The sequence below is a fragment of the Grampus griseus genome, assembly GCF_964374135.1.
Source record: "Grampus griseus genome assembly, chromosome: 8".
Taxonomy (NCBI): domain Eukaryota; kingdom Metazoa; phylum Chordata; class Mammalia; order Artiodactyla; family Delphinidae; genus Grampus; species Grampus griseus.
In genome coordinates, this window is record NC_139002.1 from 58,014,497 (window position 1) to 58,040,829 (window position 26,333).

The 26,333-nt window shown below is 40.1% G+C and overlaps 1 protein-coding gene across 1 annotated transcript in view; it reads left to right on the forward strand.

Annotated features, from left to right (window-relative positions):
* Nucleotides 1–12,426, forward strand: part of RAB6A (RAB6A, member RAS oncogene family) — a 66,324-nt gene extending 53,898 nt beyond the window's left edge. Inside the window, exons 7-8 of the mRNA XM_082659934.1 lie at nt 9,288–9,354; nt 10,368–12,426. Of these exons, the coding sequence (XP_082516060.1) occupies nt 9,288–9,354; nt 10,368–10,432 (132 nt within the window). The 3' untranslated portion in view covers nt 10,433–12,426. The remainder of the gene's footprint in view (nt 1–9,287; nt 9,355–10,367) is intronic.
* The last annotated feature ends 13,907 nt before the right edge of the window (nt 12,427–26,333 follow it).

Genomic DNA, 26,333 nt, shown 5'->3' on the forward strand with positions numbered 1-26,333 from the left:
CTGTAGTTTAAGGCACGCAGGCTCTGGTTGAGGCACGTGTGCTCAGTATTTGTGGCACGCAGGCTTTAGTTGCCCCGCGGTATATGGGATCTTAGTTTCCTGACCTGGGATCGAGCCCACTTCCTTTGCATTGTAAGACAGATTCTTTCCCACTGGACCACCAGGGAAGTCCCTGACCATGCTCTTATTAAGTCAATTCACTCATCAGATATTTGTTGATCACCTCCTACGTGCCTAGTTCTGTTACGTTATAGGCAGTGGATATACAATGGTGAGCAAAATATCCTAAGTCCATACCATTATGAAGTTTACATTCTAGTATGGAAAGTTAGGCCATAAATGAAAATATAATACTTCATGAGGTTATAAGTGCTGTGGAGAAAAGTAAAAGTAAGGTCAGGGAGATAAAGAGTACTGGTGAAAGGGTTAAGATATTGATGTTTTGTAAAAGGTAATCAGGAAAAGACTGTCTGATAAGGTGATATTTGAACAGAGATCTAAAGGAATTGAGGAAGTAAGTTGTTTATGTATCTAGGGAAGAACATTCCAAGCATCAAGTGCAACAACAAGTTCAAAGGTACTTGGCATGTTTAAGGAATAGTAAGGCTGGTTCAGTTAGAGTGGAGTGAGGGAGGGGGGCAAGTGTTAGGAAATAAGCTTACAGAGGGATAGTTCTAGGGGACAGAGGTCTAAGTCCATGTAGGCTGTAGCAAGGATTTAGGCTCTAGGCTTTTATTCTGAGTAAGATAGGAAGCTATTGGAAGGTTTTAATCAGAGATTTGACATGTTCTGATTTAGGATTTAAAAGAAATCACTGGCTGCTCTGTGAAAAATAGGCTGTAAAAGGGTAAGGGTGGAAGGCAAAAAGATCCATTAAGAGCTGATTGCAAAAAAAAGAGAAAAAAACAGTAATAAAATAATCTTTCATTTAAGAAATGCTAGGCTACCAAAATTAAAATAGAGATCTAGCAAAAAATCAAAGTTAACAAATACTGAGCACTCATCATATGAGAATTGTGGTGTATAAAACACTCCCTGCCCTTACAGTACAAAGACAACTTTCATAATGGAAAATTTTCTGTATGTTGATGGAACTGATTAACTTAGCTTACTCTTTGAAGAATGGAATATCCTCTTGCTTATAAAGTACTTAGTTAATCTTATAATAAAGGTAAGAACTGGTAGCAACAATGATTTTACTTTGAAATCTTCATTTTACCCCTTTAAATTAAATACCTAAAATCATAGCCCAAAATATTCAACTTGAAAGTTTCTATGGAGAGCCAATATTCAGCTTGTCATCATCCCCAGAGCTAATTCCTGTAGCTGTCACTGCAACTTAAATATGCCTATTTCTCCTTAGAAATTACAAGTAAAATACCATACACCTGGAGGTTAGAGTGGAATTGATACCATTTTTCCAGGAAAAGAAAATATTCTGGTAAGCATCCTGAGAAGGATGCCCCAGAATGCCTATAGGAAGTGGATATTCAGTTAATCCAAGTGAGAGGATTTTAAAAAAAACATTACCAAATGTACTGGCCCCATAGTTACTCCTCTGTCATTTCTAATATAGCAGAAGCCTCTTTTAGCATATCATTGGCATTTAAAATATGGGTTCTCCTTTAATAATTATTTAAAACAACTTAAACCCCTAGAGTTTTTTCCTTCCTGTCTTACATATATTTATGTAAGGATAGAACTTGGCTTTTGTAAAGCATTTTTTGGCCCATTTTGGGATGTCCTAAGTATAGTATAAGTTAGTGAAATTGATTCTTTTATTGGGTTGGCCAAAAGTGCCTTTGGTTGTTAAATAAAAATAAAAGACATTTTTCATTTTCACCAAGAACTTTATTGAACAAAGTATTCACCGTTTTGTTCCACTACCTTCTGCCATTTTTCAGGCAACTTCATAATTCTGTTTTCCTAAAACTTTTTATCTTTTTGAGCAAAGAACTGTTCCCGGTGCCTTTTACAGTCTTCCAAGGATTTTTTTTCCATTAAGAGAATTTTGGAAAGACCAAAATAAATGGAAATCTGAAGGTGCAATGTCTGGTAAATACGGCAGATGAATCAGAACTTCCCAGCCAAGCTGTAAGAGTTTTTGCCTGGTCATTAAAGAAACATGTGGTCTTGCATTATCCTGATGGAAGATTGTGCATTTTCTGTTGACTAATTCTGGACACTTTTCGTCGAGTGCTGCTTTCAGTTGGTCTAATTGGGAGCAGTACTCGTTGGAATTAATCGTTTGGTTTTCCAGAAGGAGCTCATAATAGAGGACCCCCAATCCCACCATGTACACAACGTCACCTTCTTTGGATGAAGACCAGCCTTTGGTGTGGTTGGTGGTGGTTTATTTCACTTGCCCCACGATCTCTTCCCTTCCACATTATTGTACAGTATCCACTTTTCATCGCCCGTCACAATTTGTTTTAAAAATGGAATGTTTTCATTACATTTCAATAGAGAATTGCATGGAGAAATATGGTCAAGAAGGTTTTTTTTGCTTAACTTATGTGTAACCCAAACACATAAGCGATGAACATAACCAAGCTGGTGCAGATGATTTTCAGTGCTTTAATTGGATATTTTCAGTGTGTCATCTCTCTCCTGCATGGTGTAACATTGTTCTCAATTAATGTCTCGATTTGATCGCTATCAACTTAAACTGGTCTACCCGACCATGGAGCATCATCCAGGGAGAAATCTCCATCACGAAACTTCGCAAACCACTTTTGACATGTTTGATCAGTCACAGCACCTTCTCCATACACTGCACAAATCTTTTTTTGCGTTTCAGTTGCATTTTTACCTTTCTTGAAATAATAAAGCATAATATGCCAAAAATATTGCTCTTTTCCTTCCATCTTCAATATTAAAATGGCTACACAAAAATTCACCAATTTTGATGTCTTTTTTTAAATGCACGCTGATATGACAGCTGTCATATAAAATCTAACAAAATTATTTCGAATGAAGTTAAAGACAACTGAGTGCTACCAGAGCCATCTTACGGAAGAAAACGAACGAACCTTTGGCCAACCCAATAATTTAATTGAAATATTTTGAGGGAGCACCAAATTTTTCAAATACATTGATTAAATTTTTATGTCTGTGATTTTTGTATATCATAATAGTGTTTCACAAAGCAAATTCCTCTTCCCAAGATTGTTAGCTGTTTCTTCACACAGCCCTTTCCACGGTGCTTTCCATATAGAAAGAATTTCCATTTATACTAGGCAACATAAGGTAGTAGGAAAAATATGAACTTTAGAATCTCGGCTCTGCTATTCATTTGGTGGATGGCAAATACTCTCTTTAGCCTTAGATTTCTATAAAATGGAGATATTAATACCTTCCTCACAAGTTACTGCAAGGATTATGATGAGAAAATATGTAAAGTTAAGCACTCAGTATTACCTTTTTTCTTGCCTACATGATTTGATTGATTACTTCACACTCCTTACAGATTATTGTTACAGCACCCTCACAGCACATTAGAATCATCTAGAGATTTTGGGGGTTTTTGTTGTTTTTGGCCACACCGCGGGTCTTGAGGGATCTTAGTTCCCCGACCAGGGATTAAACCTGTGCCCCCTGCAGTGGAAGCGTGGAATCTTAACCACTGGACCACCAGGGAAGTCCCTCATCTGGAGAATTTTAAATGAAATGTACTAAGGACCTAGCCCCACCCAAACTAGTTGAATCTGTCTTTGGGGGTGGGACCCAAGCATCTGGTGTTTTGCTTGTTTTTAAGTTTCCTGGGTAATTCCAATGCACTATAGGTGTTGAGAACTACTGGTCTTGAAGGAAGGACTTCACACATAACCTTTCAAGAAAGCTTTCCTGAAGTATTTAGTTCTAATTCTCAAAGGTAAAAATAAAAGAGTGGGGGGACCTATGGGGTCATGTTAACCCATTTACTCTTCTGTGTCGAATATATTTAATTTTGTAGATAATGGAGGCTTGTTGCTTTCTTTGAGTGTATAGTTCTCTGGGGAATTCCCTGGCGGTCCAGTGGTTAGGACTCTGCACTTCCACTGCAGGAGGCACAGGTTAGATTCCGTCAGGGAACTAAGATCCCACAAGCCGCGCAGTGTGGCAAAAAAAAAAAGTGTGTATTTCTCAGATCTACCAGTTAATGTTCTGGTCCCTCTTTTTTTTTTTTTAATTAATTTATGTATTTATTTTATTTTTTGGCTGCATTGGGTCTTCATTGCTGCACGCAGGCTTTCTCTAGTTGTGGTGAGCAGGGCTACTCTTCTTGTGGTGCGCAGGCTTCTCACTGTAGTGGCTTCTCTTGTTGCAGAGCACGGGCTCTAGGTGCGCGGGCTTCAGTAGTTGTGGCACGCGCGCTCAGTAGTTTTTTCTGGCTCACGGGCTCTAGAGCGCAGGCTCAGTAGTTGTGGTGCACGGGCTTAGTTGCTCTTCGGCATGTGGGATCTTCCCCACCAGGTATCGAACCCGCGTGAACTGGCAGGCGGATTCTTAACCACTGCACCAACAGGGAAGTCCCTGTTCTGGTCCCTCTTAATTGTTATTTCCTCCCATTATATTTGCTTGTGTTAATTGAATCTTTGTTTTTAAAAAATCCTTTTTCATATTTGATTGGAGAGATTCAGTGGCATTTGTTTTTCCATCTAGTTGAAGTTTATCAGCGTTTTCCTTCACTGTCACTCTGCATGTAAATTTAAAATTCCTTTTATAATTCCTTTTTCTACAAGAAACTGAGTACATTGATTTCTTTTGTTTCCTGTTTTCTGGGGTCGGGAGGAGTCAATGGGCATAAGTGTTGCTAATTTTTCTTTTACTTGATTTAAAAAAACAGGCTTGGGCTTCCCTGGTGGCACAGTGGTTGAGAGTCCGCCTGCCGATGCAGGGGACACGGGTTCGTGCCCCGGTCCGGGAGGATCCCACGTGCCGCGGAGCGGCTGGGCTCGTGAGCCATGGCCACTGGGCCTGCGCGTCCGGAGCCTGTACTCCGCAGCGGGAGAGGCCACAGCAGCGAGAGGCCCGCGTACCGCCAAAAAAAAGAAAAAAAAAAAAAGGCTTTCTCAAATCTGTGATCATCTGCTAAATAGTATTATGGATAGTCATGCCTAAAGAATTATCTGAGGGACTTCCCTAGCAGTCCAGTGGTTAAGACTCCATGCTTCCAGTGTAGGGGGCGAGGTTTGATCCCTTGTTGGAGAACTAAGGTCCCATATACTGTGCAGCGCGGCCAAAAAATATTAAGAATTATCTGAGAATTCAGATGGAAGTGAACTCAAAGAAGCCAGTGGATAAAGGTACTAATCAACTATTTGTACTGCACTGTGTGCTTTCTGATGTGTTTTCACGTGCATTAGCCATTGTTACAACTAACATTTTCAAGAATATCTACTGCATGTCAGGTACTAGGATAACAAAGATGAAATATGAGCCTTGTCCTCCAGTGGTTAAAGTCTAGAGGGAAAGACTGGGAGGTAAATAGGCCATTATAATCAGTGTAATAAAAGCTCTGAAAGAAGAAATGCAGGGGACTTCCCTGGTGGCGCAGTGGTTAAGAATCTGCCTGCCAGTGCAGGGGACATTGGTTCGAGCCCTGATCCAGGAAGATCCCACATGCCACAGAGCAACAAAGCCCGTGTGCCACAACTACTGAGCCTGCGCTCTAGAGCCTGTGAGCCACAACTACTGAGCCCACGTGCCACAACTACTGAAGCCCCCGCACCTGGAGCCCGTGCTCCGCTACAAGAGAAGCCACCGCGATGAGAAGCCCATGCACCGCAACGAAGAGTAGCCCCTGCTCACTGCAACTAGAGAAAGCCCGCGCACAGCAACGAAGACCCAATGCAGCCATAAATAAATAAATAAGCAAACAAATAAATATATTAAAAAAAAAAGAAATGCAGGATGCTCTTGGAATATATAGAAGTGTTTAATTATATTGGAAGATGATGGGATTGAAGAAATCTGGGAATGGGGTAGGGAGGTTTTTCTCAGAGTTATCAGGGAATGGATCCTGAAGGATCTATCAGCTAGACAGATTGAGCTGGGAGCAGGGGAGGATATTCCTGTGTTATATTATGAGAATAGATAGATGGGTGTAACTCTAACAATACCCTCCCTGAAAGACCTCATTAGTTATGTACTTTTCACTAACTAGAACTTACTTTAATTTTTTAAAAAACCTCAAAACTTGTAAACCTCATTCTATTTTCACAGAAGGTAAACAGACCTTCCCTATGCCTCCCCCATGAAAAAAAAATTTCAATTTCTAAGCTAGCCCATAATAAAATATTCTTAGAAGCCAGAAAGATTATGTATCTTGAACAAGTAGGCAGTTTAATAAATATTTCATGTCCGAGCAAGCTATGAGATCTTGGGGAGGATTTCTGGATTTTCCTAAGTAAGAACATTTCAGTTCTGCTTTAATATTTTCAGATGATCTCTCCCAACCCCCCCACATTTTTCCTGTCAGTTTTACATAGTTTCTTAAAGCAGGATTTTATGCCTATTGGTGCTTTGCTGTAGTCCTACAATTCTTGCAGAATTTCAAAATATTCTGTTCCCTTAGCCCACAGGACCACGGGTTATTGCGACTGATACTCAATTCTGATAGGAAGAGAGCTACTGTATATGAAAGAGTTTCTATGTAGAAGATCAGCCCTAAGCATTTTACATAATGATTTCCCTTAATTTTCACAGTAATCTAGTCAGTTAAGTGTACTATTATCTTAAGCCCATTTTACAGATGAGAAAATTGAAAAACAGAAAGATGACCTGTCACCTAAGTGGCCTACCCAGAATGTAAACACTTCACCTTTTAGGTTTTAGCCATCTCACCTTAATATCTTTTGCTTTCAATATGTGATTTGTATGTCTTTGTAGTCATAGTAATACACTGGAATTATTGAAAGAAGTCTTTATGCACACTGCTTTTTTTAGTGCCTTCCTTTGCCAGATGAAGTCCATATTCTTTGCAGGTCTTTCTTAGTCTGGCTTTCTATATATATATATATATGTATATAGCTTCATTCTAATCCTTTTAAATATTGTGTGCTCCAGTCGGTCTGGACTACCTAACCATTCCTGAAAATCATTGCGGCCAAAACTGAATATCACCATTATAGAACGAATTTCTGGGATACAAGATTTGGTTTAGTGCCGCATTGTCAGCTGCTAGATTATTCCAGTAGTCACTATACTTATTTCTGGTTTGCAGTACTAAATAGATGGTTGTTTTCAGTTGATGTTGGAGGGGGAACACATTTTTTTTCAGGCTTTCTTATTGTCTATAAAATGTGTTTTTCCTTCATACTCTATATTCTTTATCTCTGGATGAAAAGTGATTTTTAATGGGTGTTAGACTTTTCCTGATGCATAAAATTTTGAGCTGACAAAGTTGACATTCTGCTTTTAATTCATTATCTAATACTATTACATAAAAACTTCAAAAGATTAGAATTATTGTCCAACTTTGCATGCATTAATTAATTATAAACACTTGCTAGTTTTGAAAGGGCATAATATTCTTCCTAAAGTTATCTAATGCACTATATTAACCTATTTCTGTGTTCATTTTGCCTTTGTAAATTTTAAGTTATTTTTGTTCATAAAATTAACAGCTTTCACAGACATTAATTATTGCAGCATTTATTCTTTTTCTTTTTTTTGCTGTATGCGGGCCTCTCTCTGTTGTGGCCTGTCCCGGCGCGGAGCACAGGCTCCGGACGCGCAGGCTCAGCGGCCATGGCTCACAGGCCCAGCCGCTCCGCGGCATGTGGGATCTTCCCGGACCGGGGCACGAACCCGTGTCCCATGCATCGGCAGGCGGACTCTCAACCACTGCGCCACCAGGGAAGCCCTAGAGTGCTGATCTGTATTTGAAACTGAGTATTCATATATTAATCCAAATGGACCCACCTTTATACAATTAATGTTACATTGATTTGATTGATGGTAATTTACACAACCACATGATCTTTGATCGTGCACAGTTTCTGATGTTCAAGTAAGCATTCTGCAATTTTAAGTCTAAAGCTGATTTTGGTTGAATATTGAGGCTAATGCCTAACTTTGGCACATCTCTAAATGCTACTAAACGTTACAGAACCAAGACAATTATACTTTTATTCAGATCTTCCTTAATCCTACCACATCATACTTATTGCCTACAGATAAAGATTTGTTCCTTTTCTATACTTCTTTCCCTAGACAGATTACTTATAGTTCCATTCTTTCATCTTTGGCCTTCTTTCTGTTTCTTCTCATTTTAATTCAGCAACATTTATGGAGTGCTTAAACTCTGAGTGCTTTGTATGGTATGCTTTTCAACCATGTGAAATCTTTAAAACTGCCTTTAAATCCCAACTCAAATGTCATTGCCTGAGGATCTTTCTCAGCCTCTTGAGTAGGGCCTTCTTACATCTGTATTGCCATATCATTTTCTACTTCCTTAGTTCATAGCACTCATTGCATTGTAACACAAGGAATGGTTTGAGTCTATCTCCTTTGCCAAACTGTGAGCTCCTTGAATCTAAAAAGCACAGCTTGTTCATTTTTGTGTCCCTAGAGAACTTTAGACAGTGCCTCAAGTAAGCAGGTACTTAGTATAAGGTAGTTAACATCATATATGCATTTTAATTTACAGGAATTTTACACTGCATGCCTAACAAAAAGAAATGATTGAAATAATCTGCAGTTTTACCTGCCATTCTTCCCAGTAAGTGGATAGCTAGGATTGGACATGAAGTAGAGAGTATGAATCTGTTGTTCCTTCAGTCAGTTTCTGTTCCCACATGCCTCTCAAAGTGAACATCTCACCAGGATTGAGTGTGGTATGGTGGTTTCTAACATAGTGATTTCCTAAGGATTTATCAAGGGCAATTTTGACTAGATTGACTTTCTCCATATGTACGCTAACTTTAGAACCTAACTCATTATAAAAGATAGGAATGCCACTATACAGTTTAACTAAATGAACATTCTGTCCTTACTCTGAGTTCCTGTAGTAGTTTGTTTTTATGACTCAAATGATATTTTTGCTCCTTAGTTCTTAGCTATTTGTTCATGTCTAATCTCACCCGTTGGAAAGCAAGGATCCTCTTTGTATTTGACATGCTGGTTTTCACATGATATTCATTTTTAGAATAAATAGACATTTTAATGTGCTTTCATTGTGCTAAGGTCTAAGGAATAACCCAGAAGCCATATCCTTTAACTCAACCATCCAGTGGTCATCCCTTTACTTGATACCTTTTGCTAAATTTTCCCTCCCAATTATCACGTCTCTTTTTCCACAGCTCTTCCGACGTGTTGCAGCAGCTCTACCTGGAATGGAAAGCACACAGGACAGAAGCAGAGAAGACAGTATCCTTTTTGTTTCATCAGGAAATTTTATTGTTACTACAAGTCTTTAGAGCCCCACTTGATTGGCTTAGGAATATTATGCCATTGCCTTTTACAGCCAAGAATTGATGGTTTAGGAGCAAAAAGTTTTTTTATAACGAATGAGATCTGGTTATCCAGTTGCATTCTTTGCAGGCTGCTGCTCACTACGATTAATCAATGAGAAGATTTGTGTTTGTTTGCTTGCTTGATTTTTAGTGAGCAGGAAACTTTTAACATCCCACCCTCCTGCTTCTTAATTTTGACATCCCTTGGCTCTGGGCTTTTTCCCCACAATATATATCATATTTCCTTCCCCTGCTTTTTCTATCATTTGAACTGTCTACTTGGCATAGGCAGGAGATAACTAAGTTTGGAGCTTTATCGTGGCCTCTTCTTTCAGAAATGGGACAGAATGAAGCACACGTAATATTAGTTATTTAAAAGAATTTTGAATTTTGATATTTTCCTTGTTTGTCTCATATTTACCTTCTAGTGTTTTTCCATATACAGACAGTTTTATTAAGCCATAGAATTCATAGCACTTTGTATTCAGCTCTTCCCACTTCTGAATGTTTTATGTTTTCTAAGCCTTTATTTTAGCAGCATAATGTGTTCTATAGAGTTGAAGCCCCATTATTTATTAAATTCTCTCCCTGTTGTGGAACTCTCTTATAGGCTATTTTCAGATTTTTATTATAGATAATTTTTTAAGGAACATCATTATATGATTTTTTACTCCTGTAGAATAATTTCCTTAGGATAGATTTCCATGAGTAGGAATTAACCTTATTCTGAACCTTGCTGCATATAGGAGATATAAGCAAGTTTATTCCATATGAGCACCTTATATGGTGAGTGAGCTATATAGAAAATAGTGGCTGAGTAGTCTCTGAAGCCAAATAGGAATGGAAGGGGATCTTAGCAGAATTGTCGATGTTTAGCAGAATTGGAATTGTACTTTCCCATTTATAGTTCCTTAGCTTTTGTTTCAGTGATTGACATAAAACTGGAAAAGCCTCAGGAGCAACCAGTCAGCGAAGGAGGCTGTTCCTGCTAATCCCCCATGGCATCTTCAACTTTCCTCCAGAAGCTCACTGCTTTGGCCCCCTTACTCTTTCATTGACTGCAGTGTGAATATTGGCTTGAACCTTTTCCCTTCAGTAATAACGTATTGCAATTCAGCATTGCTGCCTGTCTCTTGGAGATGATCTATTAGCTTCACAAGCACAAAAAAGTCAGTGTCTTCATTATTTATATTTTACAAAAAGCCAAACAATTGCAGCATATTCCAGTGGTAACTTTAAAAATTAGATACATTTTCTTAACATTTTTGTTTCCTTTTTAATGTTATGAGAATGTACTTCAAAATGATGGAAATCTCAACAGTATGTGGCTTGGTTAAGGAGCAGTTGTTCACAGCAGCACTTGCCTACCTACTTGATCTCTCCCTGCTTTACTTGCTTGTTCTTTACCCCATTTCCTATTCCAGTCCTTCCTCCATCAAAACAAACAAGAGGGGGCAAAGCAGTAGTCAGACCAAGCCCATTGGAATTATCCTTCAGTTTTAGCAATACCACTTGTCTCAAGATATCCAAAATTATTCTTAAGCACTGATATAAATTAGTTAGACCTTAATTGAGGTCAAAACTCAACTATCATGGTAGGCAGTGCTGGAATAAGGAAAGGGTTCCGGTGTGTCTTCAGAATGAGTCCTAATGAACATACTGAGTACTTACAAGTAAATGAACATAAAATATATTTCTGACCAAAACAAATGATTCTTTCACATGTTAGACTCCGGGAGAGAAAAGTAAAAGTGCTTCAGAACAGGTTTTAAATATTTAATTCTTCTACGATCTGTTTCTTCCAGGATTTTAAATTTGTCAAAATCGAGTTCTTCTGTTTGTTTAAAAAACAAAACTAAACTTTTTTAGGCAATAGATTTCTCTTGGGTTTTCTTTTTCTGTCTTCCTTTTCTTTCTTTCCTTCTTTCTTCCTTCCTTTCTTTCTTCCTTTTTTTTGAAATGCTGTGCAGGCAAGGCACTGTAGTAATCAAATTCCTTTAAGAAGAACCAGTGGAAGAATTTAAATTTGGCACTTTGATCGAAACTACTGTAACTAGTAGAAACAATGATATCTAAACCTTACCAACTAAAGAATCCTCAAGAGAATAGCAAATACTTTGCCCAGGACAATTGAGGTCAAATTGAAAGTGGAAACAGTTTTCTTATAAGCCCTAGAGGCAGATCTGAAAAAGCATACATAGAAGAGGGAAAGGAGAGAATGAAAATAAAACTTAATATGCAGATTTATGCCTTATTTTTCAGCATTTTTTTATGTTCTCTCAATCCAGTTTTGCTTTTTATTAGATCTGTATAGTTTGCTTAATTCACTAGTGATTTAATTTTATATTTAAGCTACAATTAATCTTTTTTCTTTGGTGATATTTATTTCTTTGCCTTTTTTAAAACTACTTTCAATTTTTAGATATTTTATTTAGAGCTTCATAACAATGGCAATATGTATTTCCCTTAAAACACTGCAAACAAATATACTAGGAGTGCACCATTTTAATCTTTACTAGTTATTGTGAGATTGCTGTGTAAGTTAATAAATACATTTGTAAATACATTGTTTGCAAGAAGAAAATTTCTGAGTTACAGCTCAGGAAAAGCCTGCTGAATTTATGTTGTAAGCATTACTTAACACAGTATAAGGATGAAAAGGCAACAAAAATATCTTCATACTTCCTCATCCCCTCATTGCAACAAAACCCTTAACTGGGAGAACCTTATTCCTTCCCCTCTTCCTCCTCCACTTCCCACTTATTGTCCAACCTTATAATATTCAGAGAGCACTTGGATTATGGGTCTGAATAGAGAAATGCTTTCAGATAATCATTAGCCCACATACCCCAGTAACTTGTACTCAAAGACGGGATGGAGTTGTAAAGTGCTTTTATAATACAATATTATTGTTAAAGGCAAGGGTTGACTCTTTTGTTTTATTTTGACATGGCATGTCCTGAAATAAATATCAATTCAATATGGCGATGGGTCATATTCTTTATTTGGAAGAAGTTGTGATTTCTGACATGGGGGTGATTGTGTTCCTACACTGTAGCATTTGATTCTTTTTAATGTATATTTAAGGCAGTAACCAGTTAATGCTGCTTTTAATATTGGTCTTTTTATTTAGCTGGGGTTCTTCAACCAAAGCAGTGAAGTGTGTTCATAGTGCATTCTTTTTTTAATAAACACAGTTTTGCTGCCCCAAAAATGTATAAATAAACACAAAAGAAAACATTTATTGACTTGGTTTCCCATTCCTGCCAAAGTGATGAATTACCATATGCTACTTCCTCCCTAGGACTATAAAGGGAATGTGGAATCCAGAAAAATAGCAAAACAACAACAAAACTGAGAAACCCCTGGGGAGTCACAAGACTCTTTTCAACTGTTGAGGGTGAGGGAAAGTGGCTGCAACTTGAAAGATAGGGCTGGGCTTCCCTGGTGGCGCAGTGGTTGAGAGTCCGCCTGCCGATGCAGGGGACACGGGTTCGTGCCCCGGTCCGGGAAGATCCCACATGCTGCGGAGTGTCTGGGCCCGTGAGCCATGTCCGCTGAGCCTGCACGTACGGAGCCTGTGCTCCGCAATGGGAGAGGTCACAACAGTGAGACGCCCGCGTACCGCAAAAAAAAAAGAAGAAAAAAAGAAAGATAGGGCCACTGGTGGAGGCAATAATAGGATGTGTTAAGAAAAGCAGTTTAAGTTCTGCTTATGCATCCTCACTCCTAACTCCACCTTTGCCTTTGGACAGGGGTGGCAAACTGCCCTTGCACCAAATCCAGCCTGCTACCTGTTCTTAAGTTATGTTAGACCTCAGCCATACTTTCTCACTGCAAAGATGGAGTTGAGTAGTGGAAACAGGCCTTAGGGTAAACCACAGCTCTCCCCTGTACTATAGAAATGGAGGCCACAGCCCAGACTACAGGCTCAGCGGTAATGTCAGGGCAGTATAAAATCCCTGAGAGGGAATTTCCTGGTGGCTTAGTGATTAGGATTCCATCCTTTCACTGCCGTTGCCCCAAATTCAATCCCTGGTTGGGGAACTGAGATCCTGCAAGCCGCGCAGCGCAGAAAAAATATAAAAAATCCCTGAGAAGTGAGGAGCTGATGAAACTAGGTGGGGAATAACCTGCCTGCCTTAGGCCTTTCACTCACTCTTTACCCTTTCAAAGCATCAGTTAGTGGACTGTGATCTAGGGAGACTGCCTCCTGCAAGAGCTGCTTCTTCCTAAACTGGGTTTAAAGGTAAGGCCTTGAAATAAAGTTTGGTGAGATGATACTGAATGGGAACAATACATGTGGTCTTGTGGTACCTAGAACTCTGTCCCAAGGTTTGTCCTTTCCCCATCTTAAAACTTGACATTCTGGTCTTTGACCCTTGCCCAGTATACCATCCCAGAGTTATAACCCATACCCCAGGAGAATTTGGACTCATAAGTCAGAGCAGTTGGATACCTGAAAACTTCCTCAAAAGAAAAAGTGAATACCATTTGAAGCAGAACTACTTGAAAAGACAACCAATAATTTAAAGATGGCATGATAAATATTGAAGAGGTAAAATACTACCAGTATGGAACAAGAATCATAAAATAATCAAATATATTAAGTGAAAAATATAATAGTTGAAATAAAAAACACAGGTAAGTAGTAGACTGGATTCTATTCATTGAATTAGTGAGAACGTTCAATTGAACTCTTTCATTAGAAAGCAAAGAAACAGAAAAATAAAGATTAGGAGGAGAATAGTATATATAGCAACATTCAGAAATTCCAGGGAGATGAAAATCAGGAAAATTAAAGTACTGAAAACAAAGAATTTTGAAGATAGTATTTGTGACAGGCATATGTGTATCTTCTGAATGCAGTTTCTGAAATGGTATCTGCCTCCTGGTACTCATACATTTGCATTATCCTTTTCCCTTGAATATAGGCTGCACCTGGTGACTTTCATCTAAGAAATAGGACACAGCAAAAGTTACATCACTTTGAAGGTTAGATTATGAAAGACTGTGGCTTTTGTCTTGTTCACACAATCTGACTCATTTGCTTTTATGCAGCAATCTGCCACGTTTGAGCTGCCTGTAGAGAGGCCCAGCAGCAAGGAGCTGAGGGCAGCCTCCAGCCAGTGACGGACTGAGTTTCTTCTTAATAAGACAGCCTGGAAAGAACTGAACAAAAAACAAGCCACAGACAAAATATTTGTCGATTGCATGCTTGATAAAGGACAAGTATTCAGAGTATATGAAGAACTCTCATAACTTGATAGAAAAGACATAGAAATTGCTTGATATCATTAGTCATTATAGAAATGCAAATTAAAACCACAATGAAATACTACTACATACATATCAGAAAGGCTAAAATTTGAAAGATTGGCCGTACGAAGTGTAGGTAAAGATGAGGAGCAACTAGGAATTCTCATACACAGCTACATGAGATTTTGGAAAAACAGTTTGGAAGTTTCTTTAAAAGTTAAATATACATTTATATATAGTAGCTATTCCACACCTAAGTATTTACCCACAAGAAATGAAAGCATGTGTCTATACAAAGACTTGCACACAAATGTTCATAGCAGTTTTACTTGTATTAGCCAAGAACTTGAAATAACCCAAATGTCCATCAGAAGGTGACTATGTAAACAAATCATGGTACATGCTTACTGTGGAATAGTATGCCATAAATCAGAATGAACTGTTGATACCAACAACATACCTGAATATCAGAAAATTACCCTTCGTGAAAAAAGTTGGACAAAAAATGTAAAGTATATATTTTATGTTTTCACTTATATAAAATTCTAAGAAATGCAAACTAAACAATAACCCTCCTTTTCTCCCTTTCTCCAGTCCCTGGTAACCTTTCTGCTATCCGTCTCTATGAATTTGCCTATTCTAGGTACCACATATAACTGGAGTCATACAGTATTTGTCCTTTTGTGTCTGACTTCCTTCACTCAGCATGATGTTTTCAGTGTTCATCCATGTTGTAACAGGTATCAGATTTGATTCCTTTTTGTGGCTGAATGATATTCCATTGTATGTATATACAATATTTTGTTTATTCATTCATCTGTTGATGGACACTTGTGTTGTTTCTATCTTTGGGCTATTTTAAATAATGCTGTTATGAACATTAGTGTACCAGCATCTGAGTCCCTGTTTTCAATTATTAGTGTATAACCTAGGAGTAGAATTGCTGGATCAAGTGATAACTTTTTGAAGAAATGCTAAACTGCTTTCCACAGCATCTGCACCATTTTACATTATCACCAGCAATGCATGAGGGTTCTAACTTCTCAACATCCTCATCAATACTTTTTATGTTCTGATTTTTTTAATAATAGCCATCCTAATGGGCGTGTAGTGATATCTATCTCATTGTGGTTTTGATTTACATTTCCTTAATGACTAATGATGTTGAACATCTTGTTTACTTGGCATTTGTATATATTCTTTGGAGGATGTCTATTTTGTTAAGTTCCTTGCAGGCTGTTTTACTGAGAAACTTTGGAGATATGTCTGTTCAGTCCTTTAACCATTTTTAAATTGGATTGTTTATTTTTTGTTGTTATAGGAGTTCTTCATATAGTCTAGTTATTAATTCTTTGATAGATACATGGATTTACAAATATTTCCTCCATTCTGTGGGTTTTCTTTTCACTCTAAGAGTGTCCTTTGATGCACAAAAGTTTTAAATTTTAATGAAGTCCAATTATCTTTTTCCTTTTTTGCTTATGCTTTTGGTGTCATATTGGAGAAATCATTGCCAAATCCGATGTCGTGAACATTTTTTGCCATGTTATTCTAACAGTTTTATAGTTTTAGCTCTTAAGCTTAGGTCTTTGATCCATTTTGAGTTACTTTTGTAAATGGCATAAGGTAGGGGTCCAACTTCTTTTGCATATGGATATTGTTTTCCTAGCAACATTTGTTGAAGACTGTCCTTTCCTCATTGAATGGTCTTAACACTCTTGTTGAAAATCAACTGACCATATACGTGAGGATTTATTTCTGGATTATCTTTTCTGTGCCATCTGTCTATGTGTCTGTCCTTATGCCATTACTACACTGTTTTCATTACTGTAGCTTTGTGGTAAGTTTTGAAGTCGGAAGTATGAGTCTTGCTGCTTTGTTCTGATCACTTTGGGTAGTTTGTCATCTTAATATTAAGTCTTCCAATCCATAAACACAGGATGTCTTTCTGTATTAGTCTATCCGGGCTGCTATAACAAAATAACACAGACTGGGCAACTTATAAAGAACAGAAAATTTATTGCACAGTTCTGAAGACTTGGAAGTCCAAGATCAAGGCACCAGCACAGTCACCTGGTGAGGGCCCTCTTCCCAGTTTGTTGCGAGCACCTTCTTGCTGTGTCCTCAGAGGGTGGAAGGGCTGAGGGATCTCTCTGGAGCCCCTTTTATAAGGGCACTAATCCCTTTCATGAAGGCTTCACCCTCATGATTTAAGCACCTCCCAAAGCCTACTTACTAACACCATCATCTTTTGGAGGATTCAGTATGTAAATTTTGGGGGGACACAAACATTCAGACCATGCATTCTGCCCCTGCCCACTCAAAATTCATGTCTTTCTCACATGAAAAATACATTCATTCCATCCCAGTAACCCCAAAAGTCTTAAACCTGTTCCAGTGTCAATTCAAAAGTCTAAGTCGAAATTCTCATCTAAATTAGATATGGGTGTTGACCTAAAACAAATAGACTCCAGGTTATTTCTCCAGCAAATAGGGGTTTATTCAGAATCAGTGGAGAATTGCAGTTTGGGGTCTGCAACCATGGCAAGTCCCTGCAAGGCAAGGAAAGGAGAATGCTTTTATAGAGGGGAAAAGGAAGTTGGGAGGACTATGAACAAAGCCCATGATTTTTCATTGGCTGAGTCCTTGCCAGGAAGGAAGACTAGTCTGTCTGCTTGTTGGGCTCTGCTGTCATTGCATGGTTTGAGAGCTCCCTCTTCTGGTCTCCTGACTATTTAATTGAAGCTTCCGTTTATTAATTTTTTTAAAGTCTTTATTGAATTTGTTACAACATTGCTTCTGTTTTATGTGGGGGGGTTTTGGCCACGAGGTATGTGGGATCTTAGCTCCCTGACCAGGGATGGAACCTGCACCCCCCGCATAAGAAGGTGAAGTCTTAACCACTGGACCACCAGGGAAGTCCCTGTTAATTTTTTACATGGATGAGATTCAGGGTAGATTCAGCTTATGGCAATTGGTTTCCAGCTATGAATCCATGAAGTCAAACAAGTTATGTGCTTCCAAAATACAATGGTGGGACAGGCGTAGCATAGATGTTCCTATTCCAAAAAGGAGAAATAGAGAAGAAAAAAGGGATAAGAGGTCCCACGCAAGTCCAAAACCTTAAGGCACACTGGGGCAGGGACCTGCACTTTGGACTAATGGGTGGCCCCACCCCAGCCCTCATGGGTTGGAGTCCCGTGCCTGTGGCTCGAGAGGTGGAATCTCATGCCAGTGGCTCTACCAGTTTGGGGGTTTGAGGGTAGTCCCATCCCCACAACTCTGCTGGGCCTTGCTCTAACAGGAGCTCTCTACTGTACCCAAAAGCGGCCCTCTGTGTTGCACATCAGAGGCTCCAAAACAGTCCATCCTTTGGAATCTGGGTGGAGGTAGCCACATCTGGTGCTGAGGACACTGACAAGATTTACTACCTGTGCCCTCTGGAAGGACCATCGCCATGGCCTGCACTACACCTGGGGTAGCTGAGGTGCCAGGTACCAGAATTTGGGGAGGGGGGAGCAGAGCCTGGGATGTGAGTGCCAGGCAGCAGAAGCTTCTCCTTTGAAATTGTTCTGCCCCACATGCCCTTTCAGTTTGGGACTGTGATGGGAGTGCCTTCGGGGTCATTCTTCTATTGTCTTGGATAATAGGTCCTGTCTTCTTTTAGATGACCAAGCAATCTCCCCATTGTCTTGAATAGCTCCCAGCGTCTGTTGGAGTGGTAGATCCATACCAATCTTCTTATCAGATCCTGCCACACACTTTGCATTCTCTCTCAAATGAGTTTTCTTATTTCTTTCAATATGGATAGGCTGAGAATTTTTCGAGTTTTAAATTTCTGCTTTCCCTTTCATTAAGAATTCTACCTTTAAATGATTTCTTTCTTCTCACATGTTAAAAAAGAAACAACAGACCCAAAATGGAGTCACTTGTGCTAAACCCCATGTCAACAAACCAAGACTTAATACCTAACCTAATTGCAGTTTCAGCCTCTCCCTGGAATGTGACCTTTAACCACTTGACTTTTGAATTACCTGGTCAGCACTAGTGAGATAACCCACCCAATAGATCCCATCTGACCCCATAGGAAGGTCACCTTGCCTAAAACATTGTTCTTTGCTAGAAACTTCCTTTTCCCATTCCCTGCTGCCTGTAAAAGCCTTCAATTTTATACAGCTCCTCAGAGTTCCTTTCTATCTGCTAGATGGGATGCTACCCAATTCATGAATCATTGAATAAAACCAATTAGATCTTCAAATTTACTCAGCTGAATTTTGTTTTTTAACAGATGTGGTGGCAGCAATTGGACTGAGGAAGGACGCTTCTGATGGCTTTAGGGACATAAAGAAACACAGGCATACCCACGAACCCTTTTGAGGTCTCCTTCTCGCCATTTCTGAAGATTGGGGGTAAGTTCCCCTCAGTTCTGAGCTCTGCTCTCTTTCCATCGAGCTCCCAATCTAACTGGCTTTCCACTGTTCCCCATTTTGAGTGGAAAACCCCAGGATTTGGTTGTATTCCCAGATTCCACATCAGGGACTATTGGTGGTTTCTGGCCAGAGTCACACTGGGTCTGACTTAAAAACCAGACTGGATCCAGGCTTAAACTGGACTGGGTCCATTGTGTTTTGTGTAGGTAAAGGCTATTGCTAATGGAAATCTTGGAAGCAGCCACAAAATTGGTGGGCATGCGTTGAGCATGTAAAAGCTAATAGAGCACTTGCCACCGACCCAAAGACTCCTTTGTTAGGATAAGCTGGTTATGGAACAGGTTAGATTGACACTAGGCCACCTGCCAACCTCAAGAAAATTTCCATGCAACAAGGTACACTGTAAAACATCACACAATTCCCAATTCAGCTGCACATCCCTTTCAAGTATTAGTTTAGGGGACTTCCCGGGTGGTGCAGTGGTTAAGACTCCATGCTTCCAATGCAGGGGGCCCGGGTTCAATCCCTGGTCAGGGAACTAGATCCCACATGCATGCCACAACTAAGAGTTCACATACCACAACTAAGGAGCATATGAGCCACAACTAAGACCCGGCGCAACCAAATTAAAGGAAAAAAAAGGTATTAGTTTGGGTCCAAGAGACCCAAAATCTTAGCTAATTAATTATTTAATAAAAATGGTATCTTTAAATTCCAAAGTGTTGAGCACACCACCTTCCAGCCCAACTGCTTAGTTTATGTCTAAGAACTATGGTCCCGCAAGCCATAGATATCTACAAAAAAAGCAAAAATCTTATTGAAAACAACCTAGAATTACAAAGTCCATTATTACAAATGTTCCAATTCAATAAGATCATTTAAGGGACTTCCCTGGAGGTCCAGTGGCTAGAACTCCACACTGCTTCCACTGCAGAGGGCACAGGTTTGATCCCTGGTTGGGGAACTAAGATCCTGCATGATGCACAGCGCAGCCTTAAAAAAAAAAACAAGCAAGACTGTAAACAAAATCTGCCAAGCTAGTAGCCTTGCTGAAGGCCCCATATCTACCCTCGAAGGAGGGCCCCCAAATGGGCCCCTCCCTGAGTTGACAAGACTCTGAGGGATTTTTCTGATAAACTTCTACATTAATCTCTTAAACAGCAAAAAATTTAAAATTAAATTAATGAAGAATCTTGCCAAATTCTGATAGATACCAGAGCCTACAGAGTGGCTCCTGGGAAAACTGGCAGAAGCCAGCAAAGAGTGAGAATTCTTACCAGATCAGCTCTCCCAAATCTCTGTCTGTGGTACCCGGTTGAGAGAGGAGAAATAAATTTTACACTGTCCCTTGCTTTCCAAATCCAGACCCATTTGTTATTGATTCTTTCTCTTCCAGGGATAGGTTTGTTTTTGTTTTTTTTTTTGGCCGTGCCACACAGCTTGCAAGATCTTAGTTCCCCAACCAGGGATTGAACCCGGGTCCATGGCAGTGAAAGCACTGTGTCCTAACCACTGAACTGCCAGGGAAGTCCCTCCCAGGGATAGTTATTGCCTTCTTGCTTATCTTGTCTTGAGTCTTAAGAACTTGGCCTGGCTTTCTGCCTGCCTCGGACATACAGGTTGTCAGTTCCTTCTTTTGGCTACTTTTTGGGAGTGACTCTGGATCTTGGGAAGGTAGTATCCTTTGTACCCTTTTTGATTCCGCTTACATCCAAGGAGGGGTTGTTCAATACTACCAGAAATATTTACTGTTTGTCCCAGCTAGAAACTAATAAAATATTTAAGAGAGTTTTTTAGGCCTTCTCCCTTAAGCTAAAATAAAACTATGTAAACAGTGGGAAAGAAAAGCCTTAAATTTTAAAGCCTTGTGGAAAGATTTACTAAAACATTCCAAAGACACAGAGCTCTAATCCAGAACATAGAAATCTTTTGATTTACATCTAAGCTGGAAATCTTCCTGATATATAAAAAAGCAAACAGAATTCCCTGGCAGTCCAGTGGTTAGGACTGGGCACTTTCACTGTCGAGGGCCCAAGTTTGATCCCTGGTCAGGGAACTAAGATCCCACAAGCCATGCAGCATGGCCAACAAAAAAAAATAAAAATAAAAAAGCAAATTGAAGCTAATGTGGTTGTGTGGGTGGACCAACTTATGATGTCATTTAAGTTGCAATGCGATTCCTTAATAAACTAAAAGCAACTGTCCTTATCTTACAGATCTTTACAAAAACAAAAATTTGGCTCCAGAAACAATTCACTGTTTCCTTTTTAACAATTAACCTTGCCTATTCATCTCAAAAGACTTGTAACTATGGTAAAAATTCTGGCCTTAGGGAACAAAAGTCCTTCCTGGAGGAGCTTGCATTTTTTTCCCCCATGCCTTTTGTATGTAAATGTTCTACCTGGTCCTCTCGGGGGTTTTGGGGGGGGGGGGTTTGGGGTTTTTTTTGTTTTTTGTGTGTGTGTGTGTGGTACACGGGCCTCTCACTGTTGTGACCTCTCCCGTTGCGGAGCACAGGCTCCGGACGCACAGGCTCAGCGGCCATGGCTCACGGGCCCAGCCGCTCCGCGGCATGTGGGATCTTCCTGGACCAGGGCACGAACCCGTGTCCCCTGCATCGGCAGGCGGACTCTCAACCACTGCGCCACCAGGGAAGCCCGGAACTCTTGTTTTTTATCTAGACCTTCTCCTTGAAATGCAAGCTTCAGGGAGTTATTTCTTAACAGAAGGGGGGAAAAAAGGGGGAGGGGGGAGAGGTCTTCTCCAGAAACATTAGTAGAAAAAGCTTTAGCCATCTGAGCAGGTAAACTTAACTTATTCCATAAGCTAGTGAGTTTTGCATTACCATAACCTGTCTCATGGCTAAAAGTTTTAAATGAAAGCTATAAGGTCTCTGTTTGTGTCTCTCTGTATTTTTATGTCCCCCCCCATATCTATATCTGTGTGTGTGTGTGTATATGTGTGTGTGTGTGTGTGTTTGATGTATTTTCTACCTCTGGGTGGTATTGCCAAAATTAGTTCATAAAACTCTTATTTGATTGGCTTAAAGAAAATTAAGCACTTATGAATTAAGTATTCCTAAAAATCTCAGAAATATAATAGAGATTTAAATGTTTTTTCAGGTTCATATGATCTAAGATTAATCTTTAGTAAATGAAAGCTAGTTTAAGTTTGTTGGTTTAATTAAAACAGGCATGCCTTTAGAGTTATCAGCATTAAATATAATGTTCTTATTCTACCTAGATGTACTGAAAGTTAAGTGAGCTCATGTTGTCTCTGTTATAAAATTTGTCAACAACAACAAAATAGCTTGGGATGATGGCTGATTTTGTCTAATGTCTCGTGAAGTTTTTATGGGTAATCTAAACATAGTTGTTAAGCAATAAGAATCTGTTCTCCTTGTAATAGGGCACAGTTGGAAACATTAGCTATATTACCAAGGCTTTGACTGGAACGTCACATTTGAGAGAGATGTGCATAGACTCAAATATGACCAGACAGCTTTAAGAAACTGTTGACTTGGGAATTCCCTCATGGTCCACTGCAGGGGGCATGGGTTCAATCCCTGGTTGAGGTACTAGGATCCCACAAGCTGTGTGGCGTGGTGAAAAAAGAGAAAAAAAAGGAAACTGTTGACTTTATAAAGCCAATAAAGCCCCTTGGGAAAATTGGCCTGGTATTCTGCTTACAGGGTTCCCAGCAGCCTTAAGAGGTGAATAAGGAAGGTCATTGCTTGGCAGGCCCAGGAACCTCAAGATCTTTGTGGGGACGTTGAGAAGAGAAGAATTCACCCAAACTGATGGTGAGTTCTTGGCTTGGCTTACTGGCCTCAGAGGCTGTAAGAGTGCAATCTGAGATTCCTTATGAAAAGTTTCAGCAAAGCAAGCTTAAAAAGAGCCTATATGGTCAATTAATATTCTTGTTGCATTTATGTAAATAATCAAGACAAGTTTATTGCAAACAAATTAGTTTTACTATGATTATGTTTGGTAAAAAATGGGGATAATTGTAGAGAGAAAAATTATATTTGCATCTTTGTAGATACTCGATTCTAGTCCTGTTAATTGTCTTTAAGGTTTTAGTTTCCTCAAATATCTGGCTATGATTCTCCAAACTACTGTTTCTAATTTTTCCCCACCCTTCTGATTAGGAATCACTAAGAACAGACTGCCCTTAAATTTCCTTGGAAGGGACTATATTAGGTCTTCCTCACTATCCAGATAGCAGTTAAACTTCAGGGACTTGAACCTTGGGTACATATCTCACAGCTAAAGAAGGCACCACCTGACATCTGGTCCTGTGCAGATGCTGGAGACCTCCAAGTCAAGTTGACAGGGAAAAGAAGTAGCTAACATCGATGTAGACTGCTTCCACCTCAGAACGACTTCCTACTTTAACATGAAACCCTTTCTTCTTTTCTCTTTCCTTTACTCTGGCATTGGCCTGGAAAGATAACACCATAACCCGTATCTCCCAGGCCATTGCTAAGGGGAGTAACCTTTCCAACTGCTGAATTTATCATCAAAAAATCCAATCTGTCCACTAACAGTGCCACCTTAGCAGAAATGGTTTGTGCCCTGACAGGCTTTATCCTTATCTGTGATACTTATCATTCTCCTTAGGCCTATGAATGCCTAGATGGCTGGAGCATAACCAGAAAGTGCCTCTTACATTATCTAACTATGCCCTTAACTGTTCACAAGCTGAGATGCCACATTGGTCAGCCCCCTGAATTTATTGTTTGTTTCGTTTTTTTTGCGGTACGTGGGCCTCTCACCACTGTGGCCTCTCCCGCCGCAGAGCACAGGCTCCGGACACGCAGGCTCAGCGGCCATGGCTCACGGGCCCAGCCGCTCTGCGGCATGTGGGATCTTCCCGGACCAGGGCACGAACCCGTGTCCCCTGCATCGGCAGGCGGACTCTCAACCACTGTGCCACCAGGGAAGCCCTGGTTTTTTTTTTTAATGTAAATTTATTTATTTATTTATTTTTGGCTGTGTTGGGTCTTCATTGCTGCACGCAGGCTTTCTCTAGTTGCAGCGAGCGGGGGCTACTCTTTGTTGCGGTGTGCAGGCTTCTCATTGCGATGGCTTCTCTTGTTGTGGAACACAGGCTCGAGGCACGCAGGCTTCAGTAGTTGTGGCACGTGGGCTCAGTAGTTATGGCTCACGGGCTCTAGAGTATAGGCTCAGTAGTTGTGGCAAATGGGCTTAGTTGCTCTGTGGCATGTGGGATCTTCCCGGACCAGGGCTTGAACCTGTGTCCCCTGCCTTGCCAGGCAGATTATTAACCACTACACCACCAGGGAAGTCCCAGCTCCCCTGAATTTATATCTTCAAGTTAGAAAGGACCTACCAGGAGGCATTCATGATTCAGGATTGATGTCAAAATATTGGCTCCCTGTATACCAATGCCAAAATGAGATACGGAGACAGAGTTTTGGAGGAAAAAGAAAGGGTGGCTTTATTCTTTGCCAGGCAAAAAGGGAACACAGCAGGCTAGCGCCTCAAGAAATGTGCCCCCCCCCACCCAGGGAATAGGGAGAGGTCTTATAGTCAGGTCTTATGGTCAGGGGTATGGGGTAAGGATCAAGGCAGTAACAGTCTTGCATTCTTCTTCTGCAAAGTTTCAAAAGGGTGGGGTTGCTGATAAGATTAGGGTATGTGCAGGGTCTCAGGTAGTCAAGGTCTCCTAATCTTGATGAGCTTCTCTGGTCCCTTTATTCTTGCCTCAGGTGGTTTCCTGACTGCTCCTCCCGTGATTAGCAACTGTTCCAAATCTGCCCTTTGGAACTCAGGGAAGGTCATGGAAGCCAGAGTCTTGCCTACAAGAAATGGGAGACAAAAAGGCCTCCATGCCCAGGAGCCCCACAGGGCCCCCGCTCGGTTTCAGGATTTGCTTCCTTTGGCAGAGCCCTAATTCCTAATTAAGAGTAAATGCAAATAAGGCTATGATAAGGAACCTCTCCTTAACAATGAACATATTGCAGAATCTGCTGCTAAAACAATAGCTGTCCAACAAAAATCAAACTCTGGCTGAAGTTGTCCTTGATAATAGGATAGACTGATTATTTTTTAGCTGAACAAGGAGGTGTTTGTGCTATGGTTAGCACTACTTGCTGCACCTGGATTAACAATTCTGGGTAAGTTAAAACTCAGCTACGTAAGATTACCGAACAAGCCTCTTGGCTTCAGAAAGTGATTTCTTCAAGTGATCTTTCTTTGACTTTTAAATTTTGATTTGTTTGGGTCTTGGGGACCATGGCTCCAAAGTGTACTCCAAACATTGGGAATTATCCTGAACATAATAATTACAGTAGTCCTCCTGGTGTGCTGTATTCTCTCAAAAGCTTTAAATGCATGTTTGCAGCCACGTACAACCAAGCAAATGATCTCCCTAAGACTGGAATGCCAGAAAAAATATGAAGAAAATGACTGGCTAAAAATGGAGCCTGGTGACTTCCCTAGTGGTCTAGTGGTCTAGGAAATCTAGTGGTCTAGAGTTCCACTGCAGGGGGCACGGGTTCGATCCCTGGTTGGGGAACTAAGATCCTGAATGCTGTGCAGTGTGGCCAAAAAAAAAAAAAAAAGACCTGTGAATATACACAAAGGCTCAATAAAAGCTACAAGACTACAGAATGGTAGCTAGGAATGATGCTAATACCTTAAATTTTGATCGTATCTCTCAGGCTAAAAGTCTGATCAAAAGGGATGGATTGTTAAAAAAGAAACAACAGACCCAAAATGGAGTCACTTGTGCTAAGCTGTGTGTCAGAAAACCAAGACTTAATACCTAACCTAATTGGAGTTTCAGCCTCTCCCTGGAATATGACCTTTAACCAGTCAATCTGGAATTACCTGGCCAGCACTAGTAAGGTAATCCACCCAATAGACCCTATCTGTCCCCCCTAGGAAGTCACCTTGCCTGAAACAATCCATTTTTTGCTAGAAACTTCTTTTCCTGCCCTCTTCTGTATGTAAAAAAGCCTTCCATTTTGTATAGCTCAGAGGTTCTTTCTATCTGCTAGGTGAGATGCTGCCCAATTTATGAGTTGTTGAATAAAGCCAATTCATTTTTTGTTTTTTTGTGTGGTTTTTTTTTGGCCATGCCATGTGGCTTGCCAGATCTTAGTTCCCTGACCAGGGATTAAACCTGGGCCCTAGCAGTGAAAGTGCCGAGTCCTAACCACTGGACCACCAAGGAA